Source organism: Phaseolus vulgaris, chromosome 7, assembly GCF_000499845.2.
Source record: "Phaseolus vulgaris cultivar G19833 chromosome 7, P. vulgaris v2.0, whole genome shotgun sequence".
Lineage (NCBI taxonomy): Eukaryota > Viridiplantae > Streptophyta > Magnoliopsida > Fabales > Fabaceae > Phaseolus > Phaseolus vulgaris.
Window position 1 is genome coordinate 8,625,516 of NC_023753.2, and position 27,998 is coordinate 8,653,513.

At 33.0% G+C, this 27,998-nt stretch overlaps 3 protein-coding genes across 3 annotated transcripts; all 3 read left to right on the plus strand.

The window, feature by feature from the left end:
* Window positions 1-1,550: 1,550 nt before the first annotated feature.
* LOC137827845 (uncharacterized) lies at window positions 1,551-11,784 on the plus strand. The gene is made up of 15 exons (XM_068634199.1): window positions 1,551-1,759; window positions 2,037-2,096; window positions 2,260-2,353; window positions 2,741-2,813; window positions 3,365-3,410; window positions 3,623-3,733; window positions 5,084-5,168; window positions 6,248-6,344; window positions 7,351-7,411; window positions 7,554-7,684; window positions 7,923-8,040; window positions 10,746-10,869; window positions 11,031-11,138; window positions 11,243-11,317; window positions 11,498-11,784. Exons 1-15 carry the CDS (start codon window positions 1,703-1,705, stop codon window positions 11,539-11,541), a joined length of 1,284 nt encoding a protein of 427 aa, XP_068490300.1. The 5' UTR covers window positions 1,551-1,702; the 3' UTR covers window positions 11,542-11,784.
* Window positions 11,785-14,475: 2,691 nt separating this feature from the next.
* LOC137827846 (F-actin-capping protein subunit beta) lies at window positions 14,476-17,642 on the plus strand. Its single transcript, XM_068634200.1, has 8 exons — window positions 14,476-14,985; window positions 15,145-15,215; window positions 15,918-16,031; window positions 16,214-16,296; window positions 16,392-16,465; window positions 16,636-16,755; window positions 17,006-17,101; window positions 17,272-17,642. Exons 1-8 carry the CDS (start codon window positions 14,857-14,859, stop codon window positions 17,353-17,355), a joined length of 771 nt encoding a protein of 256 aa, XP_068490301.1. The 5' UTR covers window positions 14,476-14,856; the 3' UTR covers window positions 17,356-17,642.
* Window positions 17,643-21,063: 3,421 nt separating this feature from the next.
* Window positions 21,064-27,984, plus strand: LOC137828997 (uncharacterized). The gene is made up of 4 exons (XM_068635795.1): window positions 21,064-24,441; window positions 24,798-25,045; window positions 25,493-27,550; window positions 27,962-27,984. The coding sequence occupies exons 1-4, from the start codon at window positions 22,955-22,957 to the stop codon at window positions 27,982-27,984; spliced, it is 3,816 nt and encodes a 1,271-aa protein (XP_068491896.1). The 5' UTR covers window positions 21,064-22,954.
* Window positions 27,985-27,998: the final 14 nt, after the last annotated feature.

Below are 27,998 nucleotides of genomic sequence, written 5' to 3' on the forward strand. Positions count from 1 at the left end.
GAAAAGACAATGCTTGAATAGATGAAGATAAAGAAAAAAAAAACAGAATGAGAACTTAGTGAGATAAAGAAGAAGAAAGGTGTGCATATAAATGAGAAAGAGTGAAAAATAAGATGAGATATTATACTCATTTTTTTTTTTGTTTTTAACAATAATTTACACAATACTAATACATTGCATGGAACAACTAGTTATTTAATGATTATTTAGGAAAGGAAAAACACACTAATTATCCTTTTTTGTGATTTGATTTTAAAAATGTAAGTATTTTTTATGGAAATTAAAAAAATAAAAGGATGAATTTAATATATATATATATTAAATAATTAAAAATATATTAAAAACTAAAAAGTTGAAAATAATAAGAGTTAAAAATATATAGAAAAATGAAAAGTAATGTTGTAAAATTACTAGTTGAAGTTGCTAAAATTTTTAAAAAAATTGAAAGGACAAAGGTTTCAAAAAACAACAATGTTTATGACAAAATAAAATGTGAAGAAATTTTTAGAAATATATGAAATATTTTTAAAATTAAAAGTTTGAAAACATAAAACAGAAAAACACAATTTTTGTTAAAAGATGGACGATTAAAAATAATATATTTTTGGAAACATATTGAAATTTATATAAGAATAAATTAATATTTAAATTTAGAAGAAAACTAAAAATAATATTTTTGTAAAAAATATATGAAAAGGCAAAAAAGGTACATTGTTAAAGTACAATAGGCTGAAAAAAAACATTCAACCAAATTATTATATTTAACTAACAATATTAAGCTTTATAAAAGTAATGCTTATGAACACTCTTTCACAAAGTTGAGAAAGATTAAAGCTTAAAATTATATTAATGCTTAAAAAACATAACTTGTAGAATTTAGACTATCAACAATAAATTAAAACATACATGTCAATATTTTATATCTTGAATTATTTTTTTTGAAAGAAAAGTTAACCAAGTAATCTTAAATTTATAGAATATTAGATAAAGTTGTTTTTATATTAGATTTCACAATGTTCCAAAAATTAAAAATGATAAGTATTTTGATAGCTTCCAGTTATTAAATCAAGATGTTTCTAAGTTTTCAAATTTTGTAAAAGTAAGGAATTATATGTTTAAAAAAATTATGCATTGGACTTCATAGTAGAGTTATCATTATCACAATTCCCCTAATAAAAATTGTTAAAATATTTAATACATTGGACTTCATATATTCGTATTTAATTGTAAGTTATTAATAATTAAAATTGTTAATATATTTAATAAAAATTTACATGTCAAACATCACTATCAACCTTGATATCTTAATTAGATCAGCATCTCAAAGTTCACCTTCACTACCATCAATTAAAATTAAAATTATTCAATTTTTTTATTAAAGGTAAAGACTGAATTGCATATTTTATTCCATTTCTTTTATTATTTTGCACATTTTGTAACTTAATCTTAATTCTTTTCACATTTTATCAAGTTTTTAAAATTTCATTAAAGTAAGGCGAAATTGGACAATTAACTCAAAACTAAATAAAACCTAATTACCTCGAATCAAATGGTATGGTAGGTTATTTTTCTAGAAAGGATTCAATTAATCCGATTATTAATCCACAAGAAGCTCTGTAATTATTAAGTTAATATGTAACACCAATTTGATATTTGAAAAACTTCACCGAACTGCGGTATAGTGTTTGTTCGTGTCTTGACCATGGCGACTCAACCGAGCGATGCAGAACTCATAGTCAGCTTGCAAGCCAGGGTCAAGGTATTTCCATTCAATTTCTGCTAATTTTTCATGTTTTTCTTCCTTAGCCAATAGAATTTTTGTTCGTTTCTGTATTCGGTTTGCGTTTCTGTATTCGGTTTGCGTTTCTGCAACTATATATCCTAAATTGCTTTTTGTTGTTGTTTGTTTGTTTCCGGAAACTGAGATAATCTTGAATAGGAAAACCATCACAGTGTTTTGTTAGGCTTAAGTGGTTTTCGCTTGCATTGTATCTTTGACGTGGTTTTACCTACTGATTTGTGTTTCATACATTCAGGAATTAGAAATAGAGAATGCAAAGCTGTTAGCTCAACTTGCTGATTGCCACAGTCATGAGGTTAGCTGGTAGTCTATTTCATAGTTTTGTTTGCATTTTTGGTTGTGTTTTATCTTTTGGCAATATTGAGTACAATTAGCCTGGAAAAGTTAACCATGAAAAACAAAGAGGCAGGGGAGGAAGCTGCATTCCTCAATGAAATTTGTTTGAATCTTTGACGCAGGTGGATAAAAAATTACATGGCCCTGAGGGGAAAGGCAGGGAATCAAAAGAAGGCAACATGAAATTTGAAAAGAAGATAGAGGAAAAAAAGCCAGGTTCTGTTCTGGATACTTTCTTTAGGGGAGTAGCTGTGGCACCTGTGACATGGGTGCTAAGAGAAAGTATTTTTTGATAAATAATATCATGATAAATTTCTCTCTCTGCCCATTATTATTTTTTTGTCAAAATTATATTAAAATTGAAGTTATCAGCTCCACTTTATGTTCTTCAGTACAAACTCTGTACTGTGTTTGATGATCGTCTCAACTTCTTGATTTCATTGTTGTTTTACATGTATACCTTGTTTCTGTTCTTCAGTTGCAATGGTCTTTTATTTTAAATTCTTTTTTACCTGTGTACATGTGTTTCCTTTCTTTGTTGTAGCTTCTATCAGTTTTGTAAACGGATCTACAAATTAAATTAGCTTTTACATCGTGAAACAGGTTATGACACAAGTTTTATGAGTCATCGCAGCAAGAGATATGTAGCTTTAAAAGTCATGTACTTTGGAAAAAGGTATATACTATCACTGTAATATTGCCTTTCATTTTCTGTCTTAACAATTTTACTCATAGCTACTCTCTTAGTTATCCAGAGGTTGAGAGTCAAGCCTTTCATCTCACAGCCTATATCTCTCCCCCACTCACCCCCTCGCCCGCAGTTAGAACTGGGAAAGGATTTGTTGTTGTTTTCCATCTTATCAATTTCTGCTGAGATGCTGATCTATATTGAAAAGACAGAGCACATTTCATGTAAATTATTTCTTTAATGCAAACACACAAAATAAAATAAAATTTAGTATTTCAAGTTCATTCCACAATCACTCAATTATAGATTTCTATCTTACTCTGTGCTTATATATATTTAGAACTTCCTTTGCAGGTGACATTTGATAGATACTTAATAATCTGAAGTTCCATAGTTGAATTAAAGCCTTTTTTTTTTCTTTCTGTTTTTTTTATCCCTTATCATTTTGGTATTTTGGTTCTTTACACTTTTGGTCTACATTGGACTAAATTCAACATTATAATTAATATCAAGGTCTTCTGACTACCTCTTAAATACAGGTTTTATGGTTTTGCGTCTGAGGCACAAATGCAACCAACTGTCGAGGTTTGTTTTTCAAAAACACAAGCCAATAAATTTTAATCTGCATAAATTGATCATGAAAACCATGAAGCAGAATTTTCGATGTAATCACAAATTATTATTTGTTCTGGATGAAGTATTCTGGTTATCAAATGTGGGTATAATTTTGTAAAACCATTACATGATATTGTATGTGAATGCCTCTGTCTATTTATCATTTGTCATTTTTCTTGCAGTTTGAACTTTTTAAAGCTTTTGAGAAAACACGGCTATTGGTTGGGGATAAGAAGGAGTCACAGTATTCAAGATGTGGTAGAACTGATAAAGGGGTTTCCTCTGTTGGACAAGTAAGTTGAGGCATGGAAGAGTAAAAGAATAGAAATACATAACTTGATTAAGAAAAGATAATATGACAAGTTGATCTTTTGTATTTTTGTATTAAGATACCCCCCAACAACAATCATCGGGCTTCTTAATAGTAAAGACCTATATGGAAAATGCATTGGTAGAAAAGATAAGGTTCTTTTGTCGGGTGCCACAATAGATATATCGAGGGCTAAACAAGTTAATACATTATAATTAACATCGGGACTCTCTATCTTTGGGTAAGAGCTATGTATGGGGATTTATAATTTGCTGACTCTCAATTGACTTTATTCCCTTCCACTATATCACCTGCAAGGTTTCATTATTTCTTGGGACCTTTATTTTTCTTGAAACCTGGATTAAGACAAGTAACTGAAAATTGGAGTTTCTGTTATTGTTGCTTGCTAGACTTAATTCACCTGTATTCTTTAATGATAAAAGGAATTTGGAGCCTTGATTCTTCTCGGGTGTATATGTGTAGATTATTTATCCAATTTCTCACTGTGTCCCCAAACCATGACAAATTATCCTTAAATAACCCCTATGGAAATCTACACTTAAAGTTTTAAGTCTTGAGTCTGGACAGAATTTCTCAGTAAGATGAATAGTAATTCTATGGCACTAATAGTATGTTGCAGCTTCATTGACCAAATACGAATTTATCTACAAGTAGGTGTGGATGTGCTATTTTGGGTTTGAAATGAAAAAGAAATATTTATGCCTATTGTAGAGATCCCACATCAAATAGAGATAACCATTACAGGCCTTATAAATCATAGGTAGTCCTCTCCTTACTAGTCACATGTAGAGTTTAGTTAGGTCCAACTAAACCTAAATTGGAGGAAGTTGTTTAAACCCTCTTAATTTGGGGCCTCCTAAACATTATGGTTTGGAGGATATATATTCTTCCTGTCTCTGGGAGATTGTTTTCATCTAACTAAAACAATAAAACCTGAAAACAACGTTAAAAGTGTTGCACAATCCTTAATATTTTATTGTTTAGAAACTGTTGATAGTAAAACAATCACAAGGTTGTTTTGTTGTGTGAGGAAGTTGGACGAAAGGGAGAGGGAGACCAAGAAGGACATTTGAGAAATTTGTTTAGAGGGATCTCATGATAAACAATATCTCTTAAGATTTGGCCTTTAACCAAGCTTAATGGTGTTGTTTGATCTGTGTAGATGACCTTACCTAGTGAGATAACACTTTTGATCTGTGTCCCAAATTTCTAATTGTTATTTTCCTCTACTTTACAGTTGATAACTGGAACTTCATATAATCTGTTAGTTCATTGTTTAATTGGTTCTGATGATGGCTATTTCTTGAAGCAGGTGATTGCTCTTTTCCTAAGATCAAACCTCAAGTTATCTGCAATAAATAATGGAAGTTCTGGAGAAGTTTTGGATGAGAAACATGGTTAGTAGAATAATTTTTAAAAAACTAAACTTCTTTGTTGCTTCTGATTTTCATAATTTTTTAGGGGACTTAATCTCATTTGATTTTCTTTGTTTGTTCACTTTTACATCATAAAGTGAATCTGGTAGAGCATTGACACATGGGTAATATAAGAAAAGAAAGGAGGGTGAACTTAATGGAAGGGCCTGCAAGTTTGAGAAGAAAAAAGAATGATATTATAGGCATGGTAGTGGAGGATTCTGTTAGTGGAGAGAGAAAAGGATAACTCAATGGAGGCATGTGAGTAGTGTGATTGTGTAGGTTTTGAGGGTAGATTGCACACACCTGTATGACAGTCTTATTTTCTTTTTCTTTGCTTCAAATGTTCTATTTCCAGTGGTTTAATTGTCAGGAGCCTTTTCTCCCTTTCTTTATGCTCAGAATTTTCAGTTTATATCAGAGTCACATTTAATCAATGAAACGAGTTAATGCTGTGAAATTAGATTTGTACTACTGAATGTGATATTGCCATTAATAATTAATTTCTTAATTTGCTTCCAAAATTTTATATAATAAATTTAGAACTAAAACTCAAGTGCTGGGTCTAGATTCTAGAACCAAACAGTATAAATCTGTATACAATCAAGTTTAGTTTGTGTTGCTGTATTGATGACTGGATTTTATTTCCTGCATTCTCTTTTCTCTCCTATGAAAGGTTAAATTTATAGATAACACTAATTACTTATTCTGAATTCTACTACATGAATAGGGAAGTCCTTCTCTTTGAAATTATAATTCTGACACAAATCCTCCTACTTGAGCTTACATAATAGTCTTCTTTTTTTCTTCCCCAGTAGGAGGAGGTTAATTCAGTGATGCAAGGAAAGTTGAGTTTTTCATGATATTTGAATCCTTATTTATTCTTGTATTAGTTCTGAGGTTTTACGACCTGACAATAAGTAGGGCGGGTTGTAGAGATCTATGATTGATGGTCTTCTATCTTACTATTATGAATTGAAAATGTCGAATCAGAGGTTTCTTAAATTTTATTATATGGGAATTATGTTAGTACTGACCACTGACCAACCTTTTTTATGTAGAAGGGGAAATAGATTATGTTCGGGTGCTAAATCGAGTCCTTCCACATGACATTCGAATTTTAGGCTGGTGTCCTGCTCCTGTTGATTTCCATGCAAGGTTTGTGTGTATTCTTTAAAACTTTGCCTTCAATAGTTATTAGTTATTTCTTTTATAACTTTCTTTTGCTGGTTTTGAATTATTTTGTTTGTTGAAACTTAAAAACAATGGACGTATGTTATGTTTTCTGATTAATTTATTATGTGGAATTTAAATTTAGATAAATGTTTTATTGTTATGTTTTAGAAGTAAGTTATGAAATAACACTTTATTTAACTAAAATGAAGGTAATAAGTTTGAGTATTGGTATCTAAGTAACTCATAAGGTATGGGAATGGATGCTAAAGTTAATATCCACATGCTTATGCTGTAAAAAAATGTTTTCTCAAAATTAGATTACTGATCCCGTGCATAAGCACAGTGGGCAAAAATAAAAGAAAACAATTTTAATTCAAATATAATAATAAACCTAAAAAATAAGAGTAGGTGGGGAAAATTAAAGCAGAGATTGACACTTGTCCTATTGTTTGGGCAGTTTTATTATATATTTAGATGGGCTCAACCAGACATGCACAATTTTACTTGTGTTATTTCAGTTGATGTTACAAACCAGCCTAGTGCAACTGAAGATTATTTTAGTGATTTGTAACTATAATATTAGTGAGTTAGAGTTTCCATTTTGGAGGGAGGAGGGTTGAACTTTGAGATTGTGGTGGATAATATGGTTATTTTCATAAGCAATTGTTTTCAAAAGCTTATGATCTTGTACGGGGCAGCCAGACCAAAAACACACTTTGAACACGGCTCATTATAGATTTTTCCTTTCACGAGCAAGTGGATTATGCATTTCAGTTTGATCAGAAATGGAGAATTTGTCATTTCACTTTACATCGTAAGTTGATACAGATGGGGTAGGATTGTGATGCAAGCTGAATTGTCTTTATTTAGTGACACTAACCTTCATATTGTGAAGATCTTGCAAAAAATAATTTAACTCTTTACTTCATGAAGCTTCATATCTTGAATTATTCTATTTCATTATCTTCTTCCATGTTTGCTTTGTCAGGTTCAGTTGCTTAAGCAGGGAGTATAAATATTTCTTTTGGAAAGAAAAATTGAACATCCCGGTAGGAAATCAATTTTGCTACGCAGTTCTATAATTTCTGGAGCCTTGTTTTACTTTTCTTTTCGCCTTTTTGTTTCTAATCATTTCGAAGATTTTAGAAGCATGTGAACTGTAACACTTGTCATTGATTCATGTCCCATTAGGCCATGGAGAGTGCTGGAAACAAACTTATAGGAACACATGACTTTAGAAACTTCTGTAAAATGGATGCTGCAAATGTGCACAACTACAGGCGGCACATCACATTGTTTGAGATTTCTCCTACGGATGTGAGGTTAAGATTGGTAGACATTTTTCTTACCCTCATCCTTGTGTTTCTGTGGGTGCTTTTTTACTGGCAAGAAATATGTAGGAAACTAACACTTAAAAAAATTATGTAAATTGGATGTTACAAATGTGCACCACTAGTGTTAGCTTTTCTTAATATTCAATTTATTTTTTGAAGCTAAGATTAGTGGAAAATTAGCAAGGTTTTGTTATTGAAGTCAATCTTTTTCCCCATTTACCTGCAGGTACAATGGTAATCAACTTTGGGTGATTAAAATAAAAGGTAGTGCTTTTCTATGGCATCAGGTTCGCTGTATGGTAGCTGTTCTATTCATGGTTGGCAAAGGTCTTGAATCTCCAAATGTGGGTACTTGACACCCTCTCGTATAAATAATTTTGAAATCTTTTGTTGCTTTTTATTGGTTCCATAGGATTTAAATGTGTAGATAATTTTGTTTTATTGCCACAATAATGAATCTTGGTTCTTCTAACATTATTGTAGATGAATGTGGCAATCAAACAAAATCATGTAATTCTGTTGTGTAAAACTAGAGTTAGGATCTGTTTTTTTTTTTTTTTTTCCTTTTTTAGGGACAGCATTTATTGGTCCAAATCAATATAGAATTCCTTCTCCTCTAATTCTTAGGTCTAAATCAGTACAGAATATTTTCTACCCATTCTTGGGTCTAAATAAGTGTAGAGTATTTTCTTCACATTCTCAGGTCCAAATCAGTGCACAGAATCGGACTTGTATCTCTATTTATTTTACCCTCATTGTACCAGTTCCATGTGAAATTCAATCACATTTTCAATATGGTATCAAAGTTCGATCTAGTCCATCCCTGACCAGAGTGCCAGTCACACTCTAGAAAAACTAGAGTGCCCAAGGGGGAGACTGTGGGCTACGTACCAGCTCAACCAAAGGGCATGTTCTCCCTATCACTGTCTTATAGTGTATTTGAATGAGAGAGGGTAATTAATTAAGTTTTATAATGAATTTAAAATGTTTATAACAAAAAATGTTGTTTACAATCTTAAAAAAGTTGAAATTCTAGGAACTTATGAGAGTAATTTGATTACTTAAAATCAGATTATTTCAAATTTCATCCAAAATACTAGAATTTGAAATCCTTCATACTCTCTTCTCTCTCAAATCTCTGTCTTTTTTTTTTCTTTCTTCATATTCTCTCTTTGGTTTCATCTTCATTGATGTGTCATCAGCTTGACATCATTTTTTTCAACTGAAATCTCCAACGTTAATTTTTTCAGAAGTTGGTCAATTTTTTTTCTCATGTCAACAGATCGTTTTGCGTAACTTGGTTAGGATTGTTTGTGACCATTATCAGTTGGGAAAATTTTCTACTAACATTAGTAAAAATGTTGGCAAAAATACCTAACCGAAGACTTTGAAAAAATAACTCTAATCTTTATAAGCCAAAATAATTGTGGCTAACGTGAATTGGAAATAATCTTATTAGCCATAAGATCGAGTTGGGTTGGGTCTCCAAACCCTTATTCTAAGATTTCCAACAGTGAAGATTTGGTAATATTGTGATATTGTTGATTTGAGTACAATTTCAAGTACTTGGAAAAATTGTTACCTTCTTTTTTCAAAAATGTTAAGGAATTTTCAATGCAACCATGCATACCCCACAAGACTTATCCCTCTCAATCTGTAAGTCTTCTCAACAATTCTCCTTCATTTGTAGTGACGTGTGGGGTATATCAAGGATCAACAGCATTATTGTCTCTAGATGGTTTATTTCTTCCGTGGATGACCATTTGAGTCTTGACCTCCATTAAGCCAATGGATAAGAGAGAACTCTTGAGTCTCTTGGGTCTTTTCATGAAGGACAAATAGGTAGTTTGATGAATATTTGCAAACACAATTTCAAATAAGCACCAAGGTGCTGAGAATGGATAATGATCACAAATACTACCATTTCATATTGAACACCTACGTTTAGAAACATGGAATTGTGCATCAGAGTTCACTCGTGGACACCCCACAACTAAATGAGGTGGTGGAAAGCAAACATTGACATGTTTTAGAGTTGACGTGATCACTCTTAATGGCCACAATGTAAATTCCCTTGAAAGTGTTTGGATGTTCAGCCTTTGTCCAGAATCTAAACCTTCACCTTAGCAAACTTGATCCCAAATCCATCGAATGTATCTTTCTTGGATACTCATCTCACTGAACGGGATACAAGTTTTGTTACTCTCCATCAACTATAAAATTTTAGCATACAATGGATGTGACATTCTTTGAGCACCAACCTTTTTACCCCAACATTCATATTCAAGGGGAGAAGTTTTGCACAACAGAATCACATGATTTTGTTTGATTGCTACACTTATCTGCAGAAAGTAGACAACAGGATTGATGTTGTGGTATGTGTAGATTGCATGTATTTATATGGGATCACTAAGAATATGGTGTTAATATTAATTTATTTGTTTTAATAATAAAAGTTTTGTTGGCTTAATGGAGGCAATGCTCACCATATGGAAGTGTTCTCTCTTATCTGGCATATACAAAAATGTTGCCATAATAAAGTGTCTGTTACAGTCGTACATCATAATTGTTTTTATCATCTTTATGTCTTAATTGAGGTTTTAATAGTCCTCTCAAACGTCTTCGAATATTTTCTTCAATTACGTTGTATATTTTACCTTAATGCTCTATTTTATTAGTTTTCCATAATTAATATGTTTTATAATAACATTAATGTGTTTTATTGGTTTGTCAAACTAATGAGGGACAAGTTATAGCTAAAATATGGGTGATGGATCTGGATATGGCTTTATAGGCAGTGAGTAAAGGTACTGATATTGAAGTATGTATGAATTTGGGTTTTAGTATTATTTTAAAACATGGGTGTGGAAAAAAAATGTACTCGTTGTTAACCTCTGCTCCTCAGAGTGACCTTGTCTCTTTAATATAGATATCTATGTCTGTGTTAGCGTTGCAGTGCAATATTAAATCCTAAGGACAATTCATCTCTACATATGGATTTCTTATTTTTGCAGTTTAAGATAACGACTTTTCATGCTTAAATTTGAAGGTGATTGATATGCTACTGGACACTACTAGGATCGTAAGGAAACCCCAGTATATCATGGCTTCAGAGGTTCCTTTGGTTCTTCAGTGCTGCGAATTTGATGACATTAAGTTTATGTGTTCAACAGGTATTTCTGATTTGTAAGACTTTTGAGTATTGGTTGGTTGGATTCCTTTTTCCAGATCTTATACTAGTTAGTTAACATATTAACGCTACAAACTTTGGTTGCATCCAAATTCCAATATTTTTCTTCTTTGCTTGAATTTATTTAATTGATTGCATATCTAGATGCTGGAGATGCGTTGCGGTTACACTTGGTGAATGAATGTCAAATTTTCCAGCTTCAAGCTACAATCTTTCACGAAGCTCTTCTTAACTGTGTGCCTCTATCAAATGGTGCTGCAAATGCGTTAGCAAATTACTTCCCAATTACTCTGCTTACTTTTATTTATCGTGATTCCGTGATCTATTATGCTTATATATGACCATTCATTTTCCAGATCAAAGCTTGCTTCCGTTTCAGGGAACCAAGAAGAAAGTTTCCCATGTCCCTCTTATGTCACGTCCAACTGAGCGTGAGTTCTGTATCCAGCAATATTTTTTTAAAATTATTTAAAATTTACTTAAATGCATACTATAGATGAAATATGAATGATGTGTTTTCTTCCAAGCGCCATACCAAATTATTTTCACAAAATATACTTCTGGGCTCCTCTGATCTGGCTGCTTTCTTGTTTTTGTTTAATTAAATCTAGCATCATATGAAGAACGCCGTGCCAAACTCAACACAATTGCATGAGGATCTCGTTGGTCAACTCCGTTATATAATGTGTTTGGGTGAGCATTTGCATACTTGATTTTGTATGATTTTAATTTTGTAAAATTAATTTTTGGTTAATTTAGTACTTTGGTAATTTTAGTATAATGTTATTTAGTACTTGGGTAAAAATAATTTTTAGATGTGTAAATTGTCAATAAAGGGTATCTATAGACTATTAAGGTAATTGTAATATTAAATTATGGGATTATTTTTGTCCTTGCACGCACTACTGGCATTTTTTCCACTGCAAAAGTAAAAACGTGCTTCCATCAAAACCATGATTTGGAATGCTGAATCGATTCTGCACAATTTTACCAAACATGGCAAAATAAAGAAGGTATATTTGCACGGGTGAGTCATTTTTTTACGTTTTTCCAGACACGTAATGGATCATCCAAAAAATTTGGAAATTCACTTGTTTGTTTTATTCTTGGTTAGAGGATAGAGTAAATAATCTGAACTATTAATGAGAAAATAAATAGTTGTATGCATAACAAATACATATCTGTGTCAACTATCGATTTCCTTAGTCTATCTTTGTTCATTTTAGTGGGACCAAATTTTCCAAACACAGACCTTCAACATGGTTTGGATTCTTAAGTGATAATTTTTTATTGACTTTAAGGTCAAAGGAAAATGTTTGATATGGTACCATTTTTAAAAGAAAAAACCACTTTAAAGATTTTTCTTCTTCTTTCCAGTCAATATGTAAATTTGTTATTCTTAATAAATATTGATATGTATGGTTAGAACTTAGACTCGTGTATTGAGGTATATTTGTCAGACTCAATGTAAGTAAAAAAATCTTATAAGATTAATCAAAATGTAAGTAAATTTTAATTAATTTTTCTCTATTTAATGCTATCTTTTCTAAAGTATTTTTCATTGATTGATGTTTCAGTTTTAAAATCCCGCATGGATTTCCTTGCCTTTTGTTTTTTCAATTCTACTAAATTTGGTAGATGAATTTATTTTATTAAAGAGTAAATATCAAATTTGATCCACGAAAGACTGAAACAATTATTAATAGGTTTTTAATATAATATTTCATGTAAATAGATTTTTAATATTATTTTTGTTTGCACATTAGTCTATTTAATGAATGAGTGATGTATTAAAGAAGAAATTTTTTTTCTAACATAAGTGATAACACATGAAGTCCAATTTAGTTAAGTCTAAAAATAAGGACTATTGGAGTAATAGAATTCTCTCTTATAGTATGATCTAGTTTTTCCAATACCTAGTTTTTTTATTAGATATTTTAGTGTCATTATTTGATGTTAGAGAAACACTTATTTTTTTTCTCAATTGATGTGTTCATGTTATGGGAGTTTTATTTGCAAAATAAGCATTTTAAATTTCACATTCTCTGCTTATAAGTTATGTTATAATTTTTTTTTCTCTCTACTTTCATGATTTTGTTATAATTGTACAATTTTCGATGTTATTCATGGCGATATATGTCTAACTTCATTTGTGTTTAATGGTCTAATGGGTGTTGTGGTTGATATTTCCTTTTGTAATGAGGTTACTATTTATGGAATTTGATTTGGGTAGGTGTGTTCAAGGGTAGGGGAGTGGTGTGGACAATTGGGTTGGAAGATAAGGTTATTTTATGAGTAAATATCCAATTAATTCTTGAAAGATAAGATTGAGGTAGTGACACATGTCCGTAAATAAAATTTTCATGTAAACGTGTCCTTGAAAATTAGTTTAATGTCGAACCATAAGTTTTACTACTATTTAATTGGTATTCTTTGTGAGGTTGAAAGGGTAAATCACGGATATGTTTGAGAAAATGAAAATGAATCCAACGAGAGGTGATATACACTTTATGATGTGCTCATTTATTCCAAAGCTTTGTAAAGAAAGAGATTTTGAAAAGGGAAGAAAGATCTAAGATGAAAAGCCAGATCTATCAACATTACTCTTTAGTGCTGTCAATCCTTCAACAACAGAGGCTTACAATGGTGTGGAAAACGTAAGAAACTCATTGTAGGTAAAAATGATGTTATTGTAGATATTATTGACAAGTATGGGGAAGATGGTTTTTTTTTGCCAAGATTCCAAAAGTAATAGAAGAAGTTAGATCAAATCGATAAATTATCTTATAAAACTAATGTTATACAAAAATATTTATGATTTAAAACAAGTAAATTGTAAATAAGTTTTTTCTGATGCATTTTAAACACTGTATCCGTTTTTTTAATTTGACCCGGCATCTTCACAGATACAACTGTCAGATTTTAACCTTCGGTTGGGTGGTGGTGGTGGTTAGGCAAAATGTCCTCGTTCTGAGTGGTAAATCCATAATTTGAATCTCTTAACTATGGAGTTCTACTAACTTTTACTGTAACAAATCAACATTGGGTAACTAAATAGACCATCTAACGCGATGAACTCAAATAAATTATCATATTTAACGTCCCCTAATCACAGAATATGATTTCCCTTAATGAGTTTCACACATTTGTCATAGTTTGCCAAGGGAATTGAAAATGATAGGATAGGGAAAATGACATAATTGTGAGTTGAAAAAGAAAAATTCAATGCTTATTATGGAGTTGGGATGACTTTAGTAAAACAGACAAAAGCTAATTCCCAATAGTTTGGTTGTCCATGTCTCCAATGTTGGGTGCCTTGAAGCTAACTCCTAATCTGGCAATGAGCATGTGGCAAAAAGTTGAACCACCGAAACAACTAAACCCTTTTTATTCCTCTTTCTCGCTGATGGCGGATTAATCATGGCCCTCTGCTTGTTATCATATGTATGGGTAGGCATGGTCGCAGTCCCCTACTATTCATTCAATTTGAAAATGAAATCCATTAGTACCATTGTTTCAATAATTATCATCACTGGAACCCATCTCCAACCACAACTTTCAAATTCCAGTTTACACACTTTCTTCACTTAATTCAACTTCCTCAACATTTTTTTCTAATAGTTAAACTCAATAAAGTTTTTTTTTTCTTGAATATATTTTTTAATTTTAAAATTTAATTATATAAAATAGATATGTATTATTAGTATATTGTATTTCTTAAACAAATAATATTGGAAACTATATTTTTCTGTCCAGATAAATATTTAGAAAGAAATTAAATATTATATTCTTTTGAGCGCAAGGAAGAGAGAGGAGGGGGTGGAGGGAAATTCGGATAAAAAAAAAAGAAGAAAGCGAAAACAAACTTAAAATCTCTTGACACGAATTGTCCCTCACTGGCGTCGCGGTCTGTGATATGCATGTTTGCGTCGTGTAAGGTCTGAATTTGAAAGAAGAGAGAGAGAGAGAGATGGAAGCTGCGATGGGACTGATGCGGAGGATTCCGCCGAAACACACAGAAACCGCTCTCTCTGCACTTCTCAGCCTTATGCCTCACCACTCCTCCGATCTCCTCTCTCAAGTCGATCAGCCTCTCCAGGTCTCACTCTCTCTCTCTTCAATCTTTATCCCATTTAATTCAATTACAATAATTACTCTCTCTTTAAATAGGGTTTAGGATAATTTTGGGTGGAGGATGAATGTTGTGTCGCGATTTGCTTTTCCAACTTCTTTTATGAATTGTTGATGACAAAAGCAGGTTCTGTGCGATGTGGAATGCGGGAAGGAGTTCATTTTGTGTGAATACAACAGAGATGCAGACTCTTACAGGTTAATTTTCGTAACCATCGCTATATCTGCTTTGTGCTGGATTCAATATGCTTAGTGTGTGTTGTCAAGCATGTTTCTCTCTTATTTTTTTATTTTTTTTTATTTGTGTGTGGTTCTACTTGATCGAGTAGATTATGTTTCCTTTGAAGCTAAATTAGGTATGACCTTTATTTAGTCATTTTTTGTTGTTGGAATCATCGCTAGGAGCATGTACTGAAGGAATATTACATCTAGTATACTTCAACCTAGTTTGCTATAGCATTTAAATGTAAAACATTTGCGTTTTTCTTTTAAAAGGGATTTAACTTTATTTATGTCGATGTAAAGATATAGAAAATTGGCTGTGTTTGGAATCAGAGAAGGAGAGGGGGAATGAAAGAAGTGGATTTTCTTCCGTGAATAGTATATGGTTAATTCTATGCTTTTTAATATAAGGAAAAGACAATTGGATGTATTTGCTGCCCTTTTGATGAATATGGCTGTGTAGTAGAAAAATAGCAGAATATTTTATGGAAAACTCGGTCTGGAAATGGAGACCAGTACAAATATTTAATTGTGTGTTGCTAAGTAGTTCAGTTAAGTTCCTATGCTATAGGCAGATCTGTTATTTCTTTCTCTGGATTGTTCCCCCAAATTTTCCTTTTTAACGTGTTTACTATTTAGGCACGGTTTAAACTTATTTTTGACTCAATGTCTCTACAGATCACCTTGGTCAAATAAATACCATCCACTATTAGAAGATGGGTCCCTCCCTTCTTTAAGACTGCGGAAGCTGGAAGTTGAAGCAAATGACATATTTGCAATATATCGTGACCAGTGAGGTCCTTTACTTACCTCATCTTTAGAGCTTATGTGCTGTTTTTAGATGTCTTATTAAGAAACCTTTTGTCCTTAGTAACTCAATACCTAATTTTGTGTGTTCTTGATGTCTATCCGAATACAATTATTTAGCTATTTTGTTTTAAAACAACATGCACCATTAATGGATAATGTCATAGGTATTATGAAGGAGGCATTTCATCAGTGTACATGTGGGAAGATGACAATGAAGGTTTCGTAGCCTGCTTTTTAATAAAGAAAGGTGGGTCTATTATTTGAGTAAACTCTAATGGAAAGCACTACTCACACTTTTGACCTTGTTTCTGATGTGATATTTTTTCAATTCCATGATTAAAGATGGCTCAAAGACAGGGCAGGGTAGACGGGGATATTTAGAAGAAGGAGCATGGGATGCTATACATGTTATAGAGGTAAAGTGTCATTCCATTGAAGACTAAGCATTGACAAATATAGCTGTATGACAATTTTTAATACAATGAGGAACTATAACATCTCTCTTTAGGTCTAAATCTTCTGATTCTTTTCTTGCAAGTTTATTTCAGTTATTGATTCTTAGCCCTCCTTTTTTTTGTTAATTTAGGTGGGACCAGAGGAAGAAGAAAACACCAATTATCGTTTAACCAGCACAGTTATGCTGACTCTGACTACAGATAACGAGTCATCTGGAACTTTCAGTTTATCTGGATCAATTAGACGTCAGGCATGTTCAATCAGAATTAGCTCATGTTGTATTTTGGCAATTACATCATTTAGTTAATAATTGTATGCTATTTTTCTTTTTGCGTTTCTTGACAAGCCACGTTATCAACAATGCACCCTGATTGAATATTGATTTAATTACACGGTTTTTGTTTGAGTAATGAACAATGCTAATATTCTTTCCTGCCTTTAGCTCGAGTCATCTTTTTTTCTTTAGTTTTAATCCTAAATTATTTTTCCTTATATTTTAGATGAGTATGAGACTATCAGTTGCTGATGGACATCTTTGTAACATGGGAAGGATGATTGAAGAAATGGAGAGTAAGCTGAGGAACTCACTGGATCAGGTAATTTTTTTATTATCGGATTCAAGCTTCAACTGCATACTTGTATTTGAATTTTTTTTATTTTCCTTTTCTGTTATTTGTTCTTTGGTCGGGGAAAGGTTTGGGTATTTGTGAATTGCAGGTATCCGTATGTTAATCATCTATCTGTATGTTAATAATACACGTTACAGGTGTACTTTGGGAAAACAAGAGAAATGGTTTGCACACTGAGACCACCTTCTGAAGTGTCACAGATGAGAATGCCCGAGAGCTGATGTGCCGTTACATGGTGTAGCAGAGAGAAATTGCTTTGTTTCCTTCATATGTTTTGGGTTATTGGCTGGTAACTTGTCACACTATTTGCAGTAGGTAGTGTTACTACGGTTGGTGGTTCGGATGGCCATCGTTCTATAGAGGTAGTTCTGTTTGTTGTTTGAGTGCCAATTGTTGTCTTCTGTAGTGGATAAGCATCATGCTTGTTGTTGATACTTGAATGTTCAACGAAACTGTGAAATCCCAAAACACTTTCCCACGATAATGCCTGATATGATGGATTATTTTACCATTGTTGTTATTATTAACCAAAATTATCTTAGGACTATGTGAATGAAAATGAATACCAGCCCGAGTAAGGTAAAATCGTCCAGAATCATGGGCACGGCTAGCAATTGATATATATGTATTCAATAGATTTTTAATTAAATGAAATGCTTTTTTTATTATGTATTTTCCTTCTCTGTTGTCCGAATTAGAACAAATCGATTGGATTGACTAGGAATCAATCACTTGACTAATCTCCCAATTCGTATAATCCTAAAAGTTTATCTTGTAAAAGAGTGTAAAATCAGTTTATTTGATTCACATCTGGGCATAATTAGTTTGACTGAGTTAGTGGAAAAAGTTTAATTAAAAGATGGAGTATTATAATGACGTGATTTTAGTCTAATAGTATTGATGGTTTAAAGAGCGTTAAAAAGGTATTCTAAGGCACTATCTAATACATTTAAATTTTATTGACAAATACGTTGTTGATTTATTAAATAAAATGAGTTCATAAAATTGTGCTTTTTAATATTTTTCTGACAATTGTAAGTACAGCGCTTAAGTTGTACTAGAAAATATTTTATTAGTTTTTTTTTTATAATTATATTGATTTAATTTTTAATTGGATTTGCTAATCAAAAACATTATCCTGCTTTGTTTGGATTGGAAAATGAAAAGTTGACGGTGTGTGACACATGTTAGAATGAATGTGTGAAGAAAGTTTTCTTGAGTGATGTGATGGTTATGATAAAATTTTTAATTTTTTTAAATATGTAAAAATGTAAGTTTACAAATTTACCTTTATCTTTAAAATATTTAAATAATAAAATATGAAATATAAAAAAATATAAGTCAGTCAGTTTTAGAATATAATTTTTTTTTATAAAAAAATTATAAATAATATGATGAATGTGATTGAAAAAAATTAAAATTTACAAATTCATTTAATATATAAAAAATTAATTAAATATTTTAGATGATTAATATTATTTATTATTATAAAAAATTATTTTTATATAAATAATTATATTATTTTTATTATTATTAATAACTATTAATATTTAATATAAATAAAATAAAATAAATAATATTATTATTTATTAAAGTTATTTGATTTACATTTATTATCATTATTTTAAAAATTTATTTTAGTTAATATTATTATTTATAATTTTATTATTATTTTATAAATTAATTTTAAATATTATTATTTTAATATTTATATTATTAGTATTAATAATGCTTTATATTATTATTATTATTATTATTTATTTGGACATCTACAGTTTATTTAAAATAAAATTTTAAAAAATTAAATAATTTTAATTATCTTTTATTATATATTAATGATAGAAATGTAAGTTGCTTGTGATTTTCTCTCCTCTTCAACTTTCTCTTCATCAATTAGATCCACAAAAATTCATCCAACTTTAGCTTTCCACTCCCCTTCCCCTCGCGAAACAAAAATGGGTAAGCACTATTTTTTTCTTATAAATGTTATGAGGTTTCATGTTAAATTTTTGAATATCACGTACTTATTAGTTATGATATTTATCAGTAAAATTTAAATTTTATATTACAAAATTATTAATATTATATTATTTTTGTTTGATATTGTAAAATATATTATAATAAGATTATGTTAACTTTTTCTAAAAGTGTGTGTTTTATAACTAATATATACAACCTCCTTATTAGTTACTTTCTAGGACCTCCATTTCAATTACATTTTCTCCATGACACTAAAATTTAAGACCTTTCTTAAGAGTTCAATATCACTCACTCAATTCAATGAATTGTTACTCTTAAAAATGTACTTGAGGGCATATATATGTTTTTTAAAAATCACTTGAGTGTATCATTGGAGATACAGTCACCTGTGTTTTATAAGGAGTATATTAATACGAGAAATAAATAAATAATAGTTAATTGTGAAGTTTTAAGTTTGTTATTTAATTATATTGTAATTTATCTATTAAATATTTAACTTATATTTTTTAAATTATAAAAACAAAAAATATACAAATAATATATATAATAGCAACAACAATAGTAGGCCTAGTTTGATATTTTCTGGGCTTTCTTAAGTTGTTGGACTTTTAGTTCTCTGTAATAATCAATACATGAATGAGATTATTGAAAAATAAATAAATATATTATAACTACAATTTGTAATTATATTCAGAGTAATTATATTCAGATTTTGATGTATTAAGCATAGATATGGAATATATTGCAGCTTTTGCATAACATATTTTAAGTGCAGTTGTCTAAGTTTGTACGTAGTGAATGTTATACTAATTAACAAACAGTAAAAAAGAAGAAGAAAAAAAAAAGGACCCTATAAATTGATTATTCTATTCACATCAAAGTCGTTTTAATGCTTTCAATTATTAAACATATAAAAGTTCATTCAACCTGTTTGCACTGGCTCTGGATCTTACTTTTTTTCTGCCACCTCACTAGACATTTTTAGAGCAAGTTATTCTTTTCATTGCTCAAAATCAGCCCCTAAAAAATTTTCAGCACACAGATAATGATTTTATGCAGGGAGACTTGTGAAAGAACCATTATCTAAAATAGCATGAATTATGAACAGATTTAGAAATCCTCGTCACTGTCCTTTGTTGACATTTGATACTTTTGAAACTTATCTTTTAACTCATGAACTCCTCTAAATTATACAAACTATAGTAGTTTTAGTTCATTCCCCTGCACACAGTTTTTGGCATGATTGGTAAAAGACTCTACATATAGCACATTCTCTTATATGGCTAGTTACCTTGCAATATACCTGATGGAGGAGGGCCAAGCACACCTACCCAAGGAGAGCGTCTAGACCAAGACCAAGACCAAGGTGAGCGTCTAGGACGTGAAGGTGAGCGTCTAGGCCGTGAAGGAGGGAGGCTATCCATGGAGCTAGACCGTCTAGGACCCCTTACAAGATCAATGGCCAAACATATTCAAACACAAGCAAATGAGGCCACGGATGGAAGAGAGAAGGCTTTGTATATGTTTGCATAAAGGCCCATTGGGGGTACTTAGTAGATAGGATAGTGTAGGAAGCATTTTTGATGGAAACCTTCTAGAATCTAGGGTAATGTATGGCCGGTCATTGCACCTTAGATTTAGATTTAATTTTTGGTTTTATTTTCTTTAGAAAGGTGGCTTAACATTTACGTCCACATAGCCTATAAATAGGGAGGCTATCTCATTGTATTTGACAAGTTTATTTGAGTATTGTTATGCTGCCCATTTTGTGCACTAGCTATACTTCTCCTAGAAATTTAGGCTATAAACTTCATTCCCTTCACCTTTCTTCATAGAGCTGGCCGAACCTCTCTAATTCATACTCATCATGCACCTTCAAAGCCATCACAACTCCTAGGAGGGCTTTGTTTCACTCACCCATTGCTTCCGCATCAATTTTACTACTTTGATTCAAGAAGAACACATGAAATGCCATCATTTGGTATCATGAGCTTTTGGTTCTTCAAGATGAGTAGCTTGTCTTTTTAATTTCAGTTCTTCTTTATTTCATCTTTGTCATTTCAATTCCTTACTTGTCTTGCTGTTTTTATATTTTTAATTTGTTCTTGGTGTGCTTTGTGGAAGATCCAACCCAAGCACTCTTGTTCATTTGATCTTGAACAAGTTCTTGTGCAATTTGTGATAGGATTCCATACACCTTTGTGTTGCTATTTTGTTTTAGGCTTTGAGTCTTTATTGCTTTCATTATTTTGCTTCATATTATGCTTTGAGTCTTTAATTTTCTGAATCTATACATGTTTTGTCAAGTCATGTTAATCCATATTGTCATCAATTCTTAGTAGTCCTATTTTTTTGGCTTGATTGTTTCTTGTTTTGGGTCTCTTTATTTTGCTTTAATCTGCTGTTATTTTGATCCTTTGGTGCTTTTTATTTTTAGTTTGAGTTCATAATTGTGTCTTAGTTCATACACAATTTCCATTCTCACATTTCCATTGTGTTAATTTTGGTTATCTTGCTGTTTTCTTCCAGTTTTCCAGATTTCCCCTGTAACACCTCTCTGTTCTGGGCTGTTTTGTTTAACAAAATTTTTCTACCCATAGGAAAATTCTGAATTTCTGGAAAATGCAAGTTTAAGGTGTTATAGAAAAGACAAAAAAAGAATGAGGTCAAAAGGAGCAACAGAAAAAAAATGATAAATCTCACAAAATCAGAGTGCGAATCTTGAGCGTTACAGCTGGCCTAACTGCACACCAAATTTGCAAAAATTATTAAAAAAAAATGGTGCATGCGTTTTAGGTGATTCCAAAGCCAAAATTTAGCTAAGATCCTGAATTTTCTTGTATCCAAATTTCAGAAACAAATTTTACAATTACAGCTCAGCATAAATCGGGGAACAAAACTGTTTTCTGGCCCACAACATTTTCCAGTGGTGCTGTTTTTTTATTTGGTCATCTAATCTAGTGCTTTTCTTTAGGAATTCCTTTTGTGTGCCAACTTTTATTGAGTACCTTTAATTGTTTGCTTTAATTTCTTGAATCTCTTTCTAAGTTGTCATATTATAAATCCTTTTGGTGGTACTGTTTTCTTTCAATTAAATTTGTTTCTTGCTTTTGTTTCTTGACCTCTCTTTTATGGGTGCTGGAAATTAATTCTCTCTTGGTGCTTATGTGCATGGAAATTGACTTGATTTAAGGCTAAGCCCTTGTGAATAGGTGCTGGAAATTGGAGAATTAAAGCCAACTTTCTAAGGAGGAGTCAAGCTAAGGCCGAAACAAGCTTCTTGAAACAAACACTACAAACACCTAGAAGATCAACAATCAAGACAACAAAGAAAGTGCACTAACCAAAAAGAGGAACAACAAAGGGAGTTTTCTTATCTCCTTTACAACTTGGATTATTGTTAATTACCTCTTTAAAATTACGTTTTAGACGGTGAGTGTGTCTTCAAGGGCTCAAAGTGTCCAAGAAGCCTCACCTAGGGCCGAATAGCATAGTTATTTTGCTTAGTAATTTGTTGCTTGTTTGAACTTGTATTTCTTTTGTTTTGGTAGAAACGTTTTGCATGTTTAGTATTGTTTAATTTTGTGCTATACCGACTAGTTTGCTGCATATCTAGCTTACATAGTTTTCTTGCTTTTTGATTTCTCAACTTCTTGTGTTCTAAGTGTTCTACTAAGAGAAAATTTTGTGTGAAGTCATCGGAGGAAAAGTTTTTGGCAAGGAAAAGGCTTGGTACTTAAGTAGTCCATTGTGACTCACCTCCCTTACCTGGAAAACTCCCTTCTCTAACTTTCCTAAACTTTCTCCAAGTAAAACACCTATATACACAAAGTTTTAGCCATGTCTTCTTCTCCTCACTCTCCAAAGTCTATAGAAAGTGAAGTAAAATCTTTGAAAACTCTTTTAAAAGAAGTATCCCAAGCGGTACAATTGATCTCTTTTAGACAATTGGAGAATGAGAACAAAATTAATGAGTTGGCTAAAGCTCAAGAAGAGAAGTCACAAAAATCACAAAAATCAAAAAAAACTCATGCATCTCAAAGTATTGAGTCTCTAGGGGAGGGAAGCCGTAGAATCAATGATTATTACCAACCACCCCCTAGAAGAACTAGGCAAAGGGAACAAGAGGTGCCAAGGGAAACAATAGTAGACCTACCTCATTTCCATGGTAAGGAAAATGTAGAAGTATATCTAGATTGGGAGATGAAGGTAGAGCAACTTTTTGCTTGCCATAGGGTAAGTGAGGAACGAAAAGTACCCTTAGCCACCCTTAGTTTCCAAGGGAATGCCATGTATTGGTGGACCTCTCTCGAAAGAGATAGACGTCTTCATAGGGAACCTTCCATTACATATTGGAATGACCTTAGGGGAGCCCTAAGACGTCGACATATACCCTCTTACTACCATAGGGAGTTAATGGACAAGCTCCAAAGACTCCAACAAAGAAATATGAGCGTAGAGGAGTATAGACAAAAGATGGAGCTCTATATGATGAGAGCCTCTATTAGAGAGGAAGAGGAAACCACCATTGCTAGGTTCCTTAGTGGCCTATCACTTGAGATAAGAGATAGAGTAGAGCTCTTACCTTATCAAGACTTGAATGATTTGGTTCAACTTTGCATTAAAGTTGAGCAACAAAACTTGCGCAAAACTTCAAGTCAAAAGGTGAGCCCCTATTCTAGCTTTTATCCCAAGAAAGAGTTTAGAAGGGAGGGTAGTACATCCAAGGAAAAACCAAAAGAGCCTACCAAACCCTTCACCAAAGAAACCTCAACCCCACCCATCCGAGCTAGAGATGTCAAGTGTTTTAAGTGCTATGGTAGGGGGCATGTGCAAGCACAATGTCCAAACCAAAGGACTTTGTTTTTAAAAGGTGTAGACGAGTACACTAGTGGCGAGGATGAGCCTAGTGAGAAAGAGGAAGGGGGAGAGGATGAGAGGGTAGCTCCACTAGAGGGAGAATTGCTTATGATTAGGAGAACCCTCAACAATCACCCTAGCACATCCATGGAAACACAAAGGGAGAACATCTTTCATACAAGATGCAATGTTTTAGAAAATATATGTTCTCTCATTGTGGATAGTGGATCTAGTTGTAATTGTTGTAGTGCTAGGATGGTTGAAAAGCTTAAGCTACAAGTAGTTCCTCACCCAAAACCTTACAAACTTCAATGGCTTAATGAAAATGGGGAACTACATGTAGACAAGCAAGTGGAAATCAAGTTTTCCATAGGGAACTACAAAGATAAAGTTTTATGTGATGTAGTGCCTATGGAAGCTTGCCATATCTTATTAGGGAGGCCATGGCAATTTGACAAGAAAACCTTGCATGATGGTCTCACTAACGAGATTTCTTTCACCCATAAATATAAGAAGTTTGTACTTAGTCCTTTACCACATTCTCAAGTGGTGAAAGACCAAATACAAATGAAACAAAAGAGGGATGAGGAAAACAAAAAAAAAAAGAGCTAGAAAAAGAGAAAATCCTTAGGGATAGAAAGGCGTGGGAGAAGAGTGTTCCTTCCCACAAGGTTGGTCAACAAGAAAAACCTCTTGAAAATGTTTTTGAAAACTTGCTTCTTGTTGAACAACCAAGCCTTATCTTTTGTAAAGGAGCACTTACATGCACTGCCACAAGTAGTGAACTCATGGTTTTACCTCCTCAAGTAGAAAACCTTTTGAGTGAATTTGAAGATCTATTCTCCCAAGAAGGACCCATTGGGCTTCCTCCTCTTAGGGGGATAGAACATCAAATTGACTTTATACCGAGGGCAAGCCTACCAAATAGGCCTGCTTATAGAACCAACCCCGAGGAAACAAAGGAGATAGAATCACAAGTTCAAGACTTGTTGGAGAAGGGTTGGGTTCAAAAGAGCCTAAGCCCTTGTGCTGTACCTGTCTTGTTGGTGCCAAAAAAAGATGGAAAATGGCGTATGTGTTGTGATTGTAGAGCAATCAACAACATCACCATCAAGTATAGGCATCCAATCCCAAGGCTTGATGATATGCTTGATGAATTGCATGGGTCAACTCTATTCTCCAAAATTGACCTTAAAAGTGGATATCACCAAATTCGAATCAAGGAGGGTGATGAGTGGAAGACCGCTTTTAAGACCAAATTTGGACTATACGAGTGGTTGGTGATGCCCTTTGGGCTTACTAATGCTCCAAGCACATTCATGAGGCTTATGAATCACACCTTGAGGGATTGTATAGGTAAATATGTAGTAGTTTACTTTGATGATATCTTAGTCTATAGTAAAAGCCTAGAAGACCATCTAAGTCACCTTAGGGAAGTTCTTTTAGTTCTTAGGAAAAATAGTCTTTTTGCCAATAGGGATAAGTGTACCTTTTGTGTAGATAGTGTAGTTTTCTTAGGTTTCATAGTTAACAAAAAGGGGGTGCATGTAGATCCCGAGAAAATCAAAGCCATCCGCGAGTGGCCAACTCCACAAAATGTAAGTGATGTAAGAAGTTTTCATGGGTTAGCTAGCTTCTATAGAAGGTTTGTCCCTAATTTTTCTAGTCTAGCTTCTCCTTTGAATGAACTTGTGAAAAAAGATGTTGCATTTTGTTGGAATGAAAAGCATGAGCAAGCCTTTCAAAGGCTCAAAGCTCAACTCACCAATGCACCCATTCTATCTCTTCCAAATTTTTCCAAAACTTTTGAGATAGAGTGTGATGCATCGGGGGTAGGCATAGGTGCGGTTTTGTTGCAAGGTGGACACCCCATTGCTTATTTTAGTGAAAAACTCCATGGTGCCACCCTCAACTACCCCACCTATGACAAAGAGCTCTATGCTCTTGTGCGAGCCCTAAAGACTTGGGAACACTACCTTGTGTCCAAAGAATTTGTTATCCATAGTGATCACGAGTCTTTAAAATATTTAAAGGGCCAACACAAGCTCAACAAGAGACATGCTAAATGGATGGAATTTCTTGAACAATTTCCTTATGTAATCAAATACAAGAAAGGAAGCACCAATATAGTGGCCGATGCTCTTTCAAGACGGTACACTCTCTTTTCAAAACTAGGTGCCCAAATTCTTGGATTTGACCACATAAGAGAGCTTTACCAAGAAGATCAAGAACTCTCATCCATCTATGCCCAATGTCTACATAGAGCGCAAGGAGGTTACTATGTGTCCGAGGGATATCTTTTTAAAGAAGGAAAACTTTGCATTCCCCAAGGAACACATAGAAAACTCCTTGTCAAAGAATCACATGAAGGGGGACTCATGGGCCATTTTGGAGTTGATAAAACTCTCGATCTTTTAAAAGCAAAATTTTGTTGGCCACACATGAGGAAAGATGTCCAACGACATTGTTCTAGATGTATCTCATGTTTAAAAGCAAAGTCTAGAACAATGCCGCATGGACTCTACACCCCTTTGCCGATTGCAAATGCTCCTTGGGAAGACATTAGCATGGATTTCATTTTAGGACTTCCTAGGACTGCAAGAGGCCATGACTCTATCTTTGTGGTAGTGGACCGTTTTAGCAAAATGTCCCACTTTATTCCATGCCACAAAGTGGATGATGCTCAAAATATTTCTAAACTCTTCTTTAGAGAAGTGGTGAGACTCCATGGTCTCCCTAGAAGTATAGTGTCCGATCGAGATCCCAAGTTTATAAGCCACTTTTGGAAAACTCTTTGGGGTAAACTTGGAACAAGACTACAATTTTCAACTTCTTGTCATCCTCAAACGGATGGTCAAACCGAAGTAGTCAATAGATCTCTTGGAACTATGCTTAGGGCTATCATGAAGGGAAGCCACAAATCTTGGGATGAGTACCTTCCCCACATTGAATTTGCTTACAATAGAGTAGTTCACAAGACTACTAATGCTTCTCCTTTTGAGGTAGTATATGGTTTTAATCCTCTCACGCCCATGGATTTGATACCCCTTCCTAATCCACAAGATTTTGTGCATAAGGAAGGAGTAATCAAAGCTGATTTTATCAAGAAAATGCATGAGAAGATTAAAATTCAAATACAACAACAAAATGAGAAGTACACAAAATACAACAACAAAGGGAAGAGAGAAATAATTTTTGAGGAAGGAGACTTAGTTTGGCTTCACCTTCGCAAAGATAGATTTCCAACTCAAAGGAAGTCCAAACTAAGTCCCCGAGGTGATGGACCTTTCCAAGTTCTCAAGCGAGTCAACAACAATGCTTATAAATTGGACCTACCTCTTGAATATGGAGTACATGACACTTTTAATGTAATTGATCTTTCTCCATTTGTAGGAACCAATGACGATGACGAGCTGGATTTGAGGACAAATCCTTTCCAAGGGGGAGGGGATGATGGAGGAGGGCCAAGCACACCTACCCAAGGAAGCCAAGGCACAAGCCAAGGAGAGCGTCTAGACCAAGACCAAGACCAAGGTGAGCGTCTAGGACGTGAAAGTAAGCGTCTAGGACGTGAAGGTGAGCGTCTAGGACGTGAAGGTGAGCGTCTAGGCCGTGAAGGAGGGAGGCTATCCATGGAGCTAGACCGTCTAGGACCCCTTACAAGATCAATGGCCAAACATATTCAAACACAAGCAAATGAGGCCACGGATGGAAGAGAGAAGGCTTTGTATATGTTTGCATAAAGGCCCATTGGGGGTACTTAGTAGATAGGATAGTGTAGGAAGCATTTTTGATGGAAACCTTCTAGAATCTAGGGTAATGTATGGCCGGTCATTGCACCTTAGATTTAGATTTAATTTTTGGTTTTATTTTCTTTAGAAAGGTGGCTTAACATTTACGTCCACATAGCCTATAAATAGGGAGGCTATCTCATTGTATTTGACAAGTTTATTTGAGTATTGTTATGCTGCCCATTTTGTGCACTAGCTATACTTCTCCTAGAAATTTAGGTTATAAACTTCAT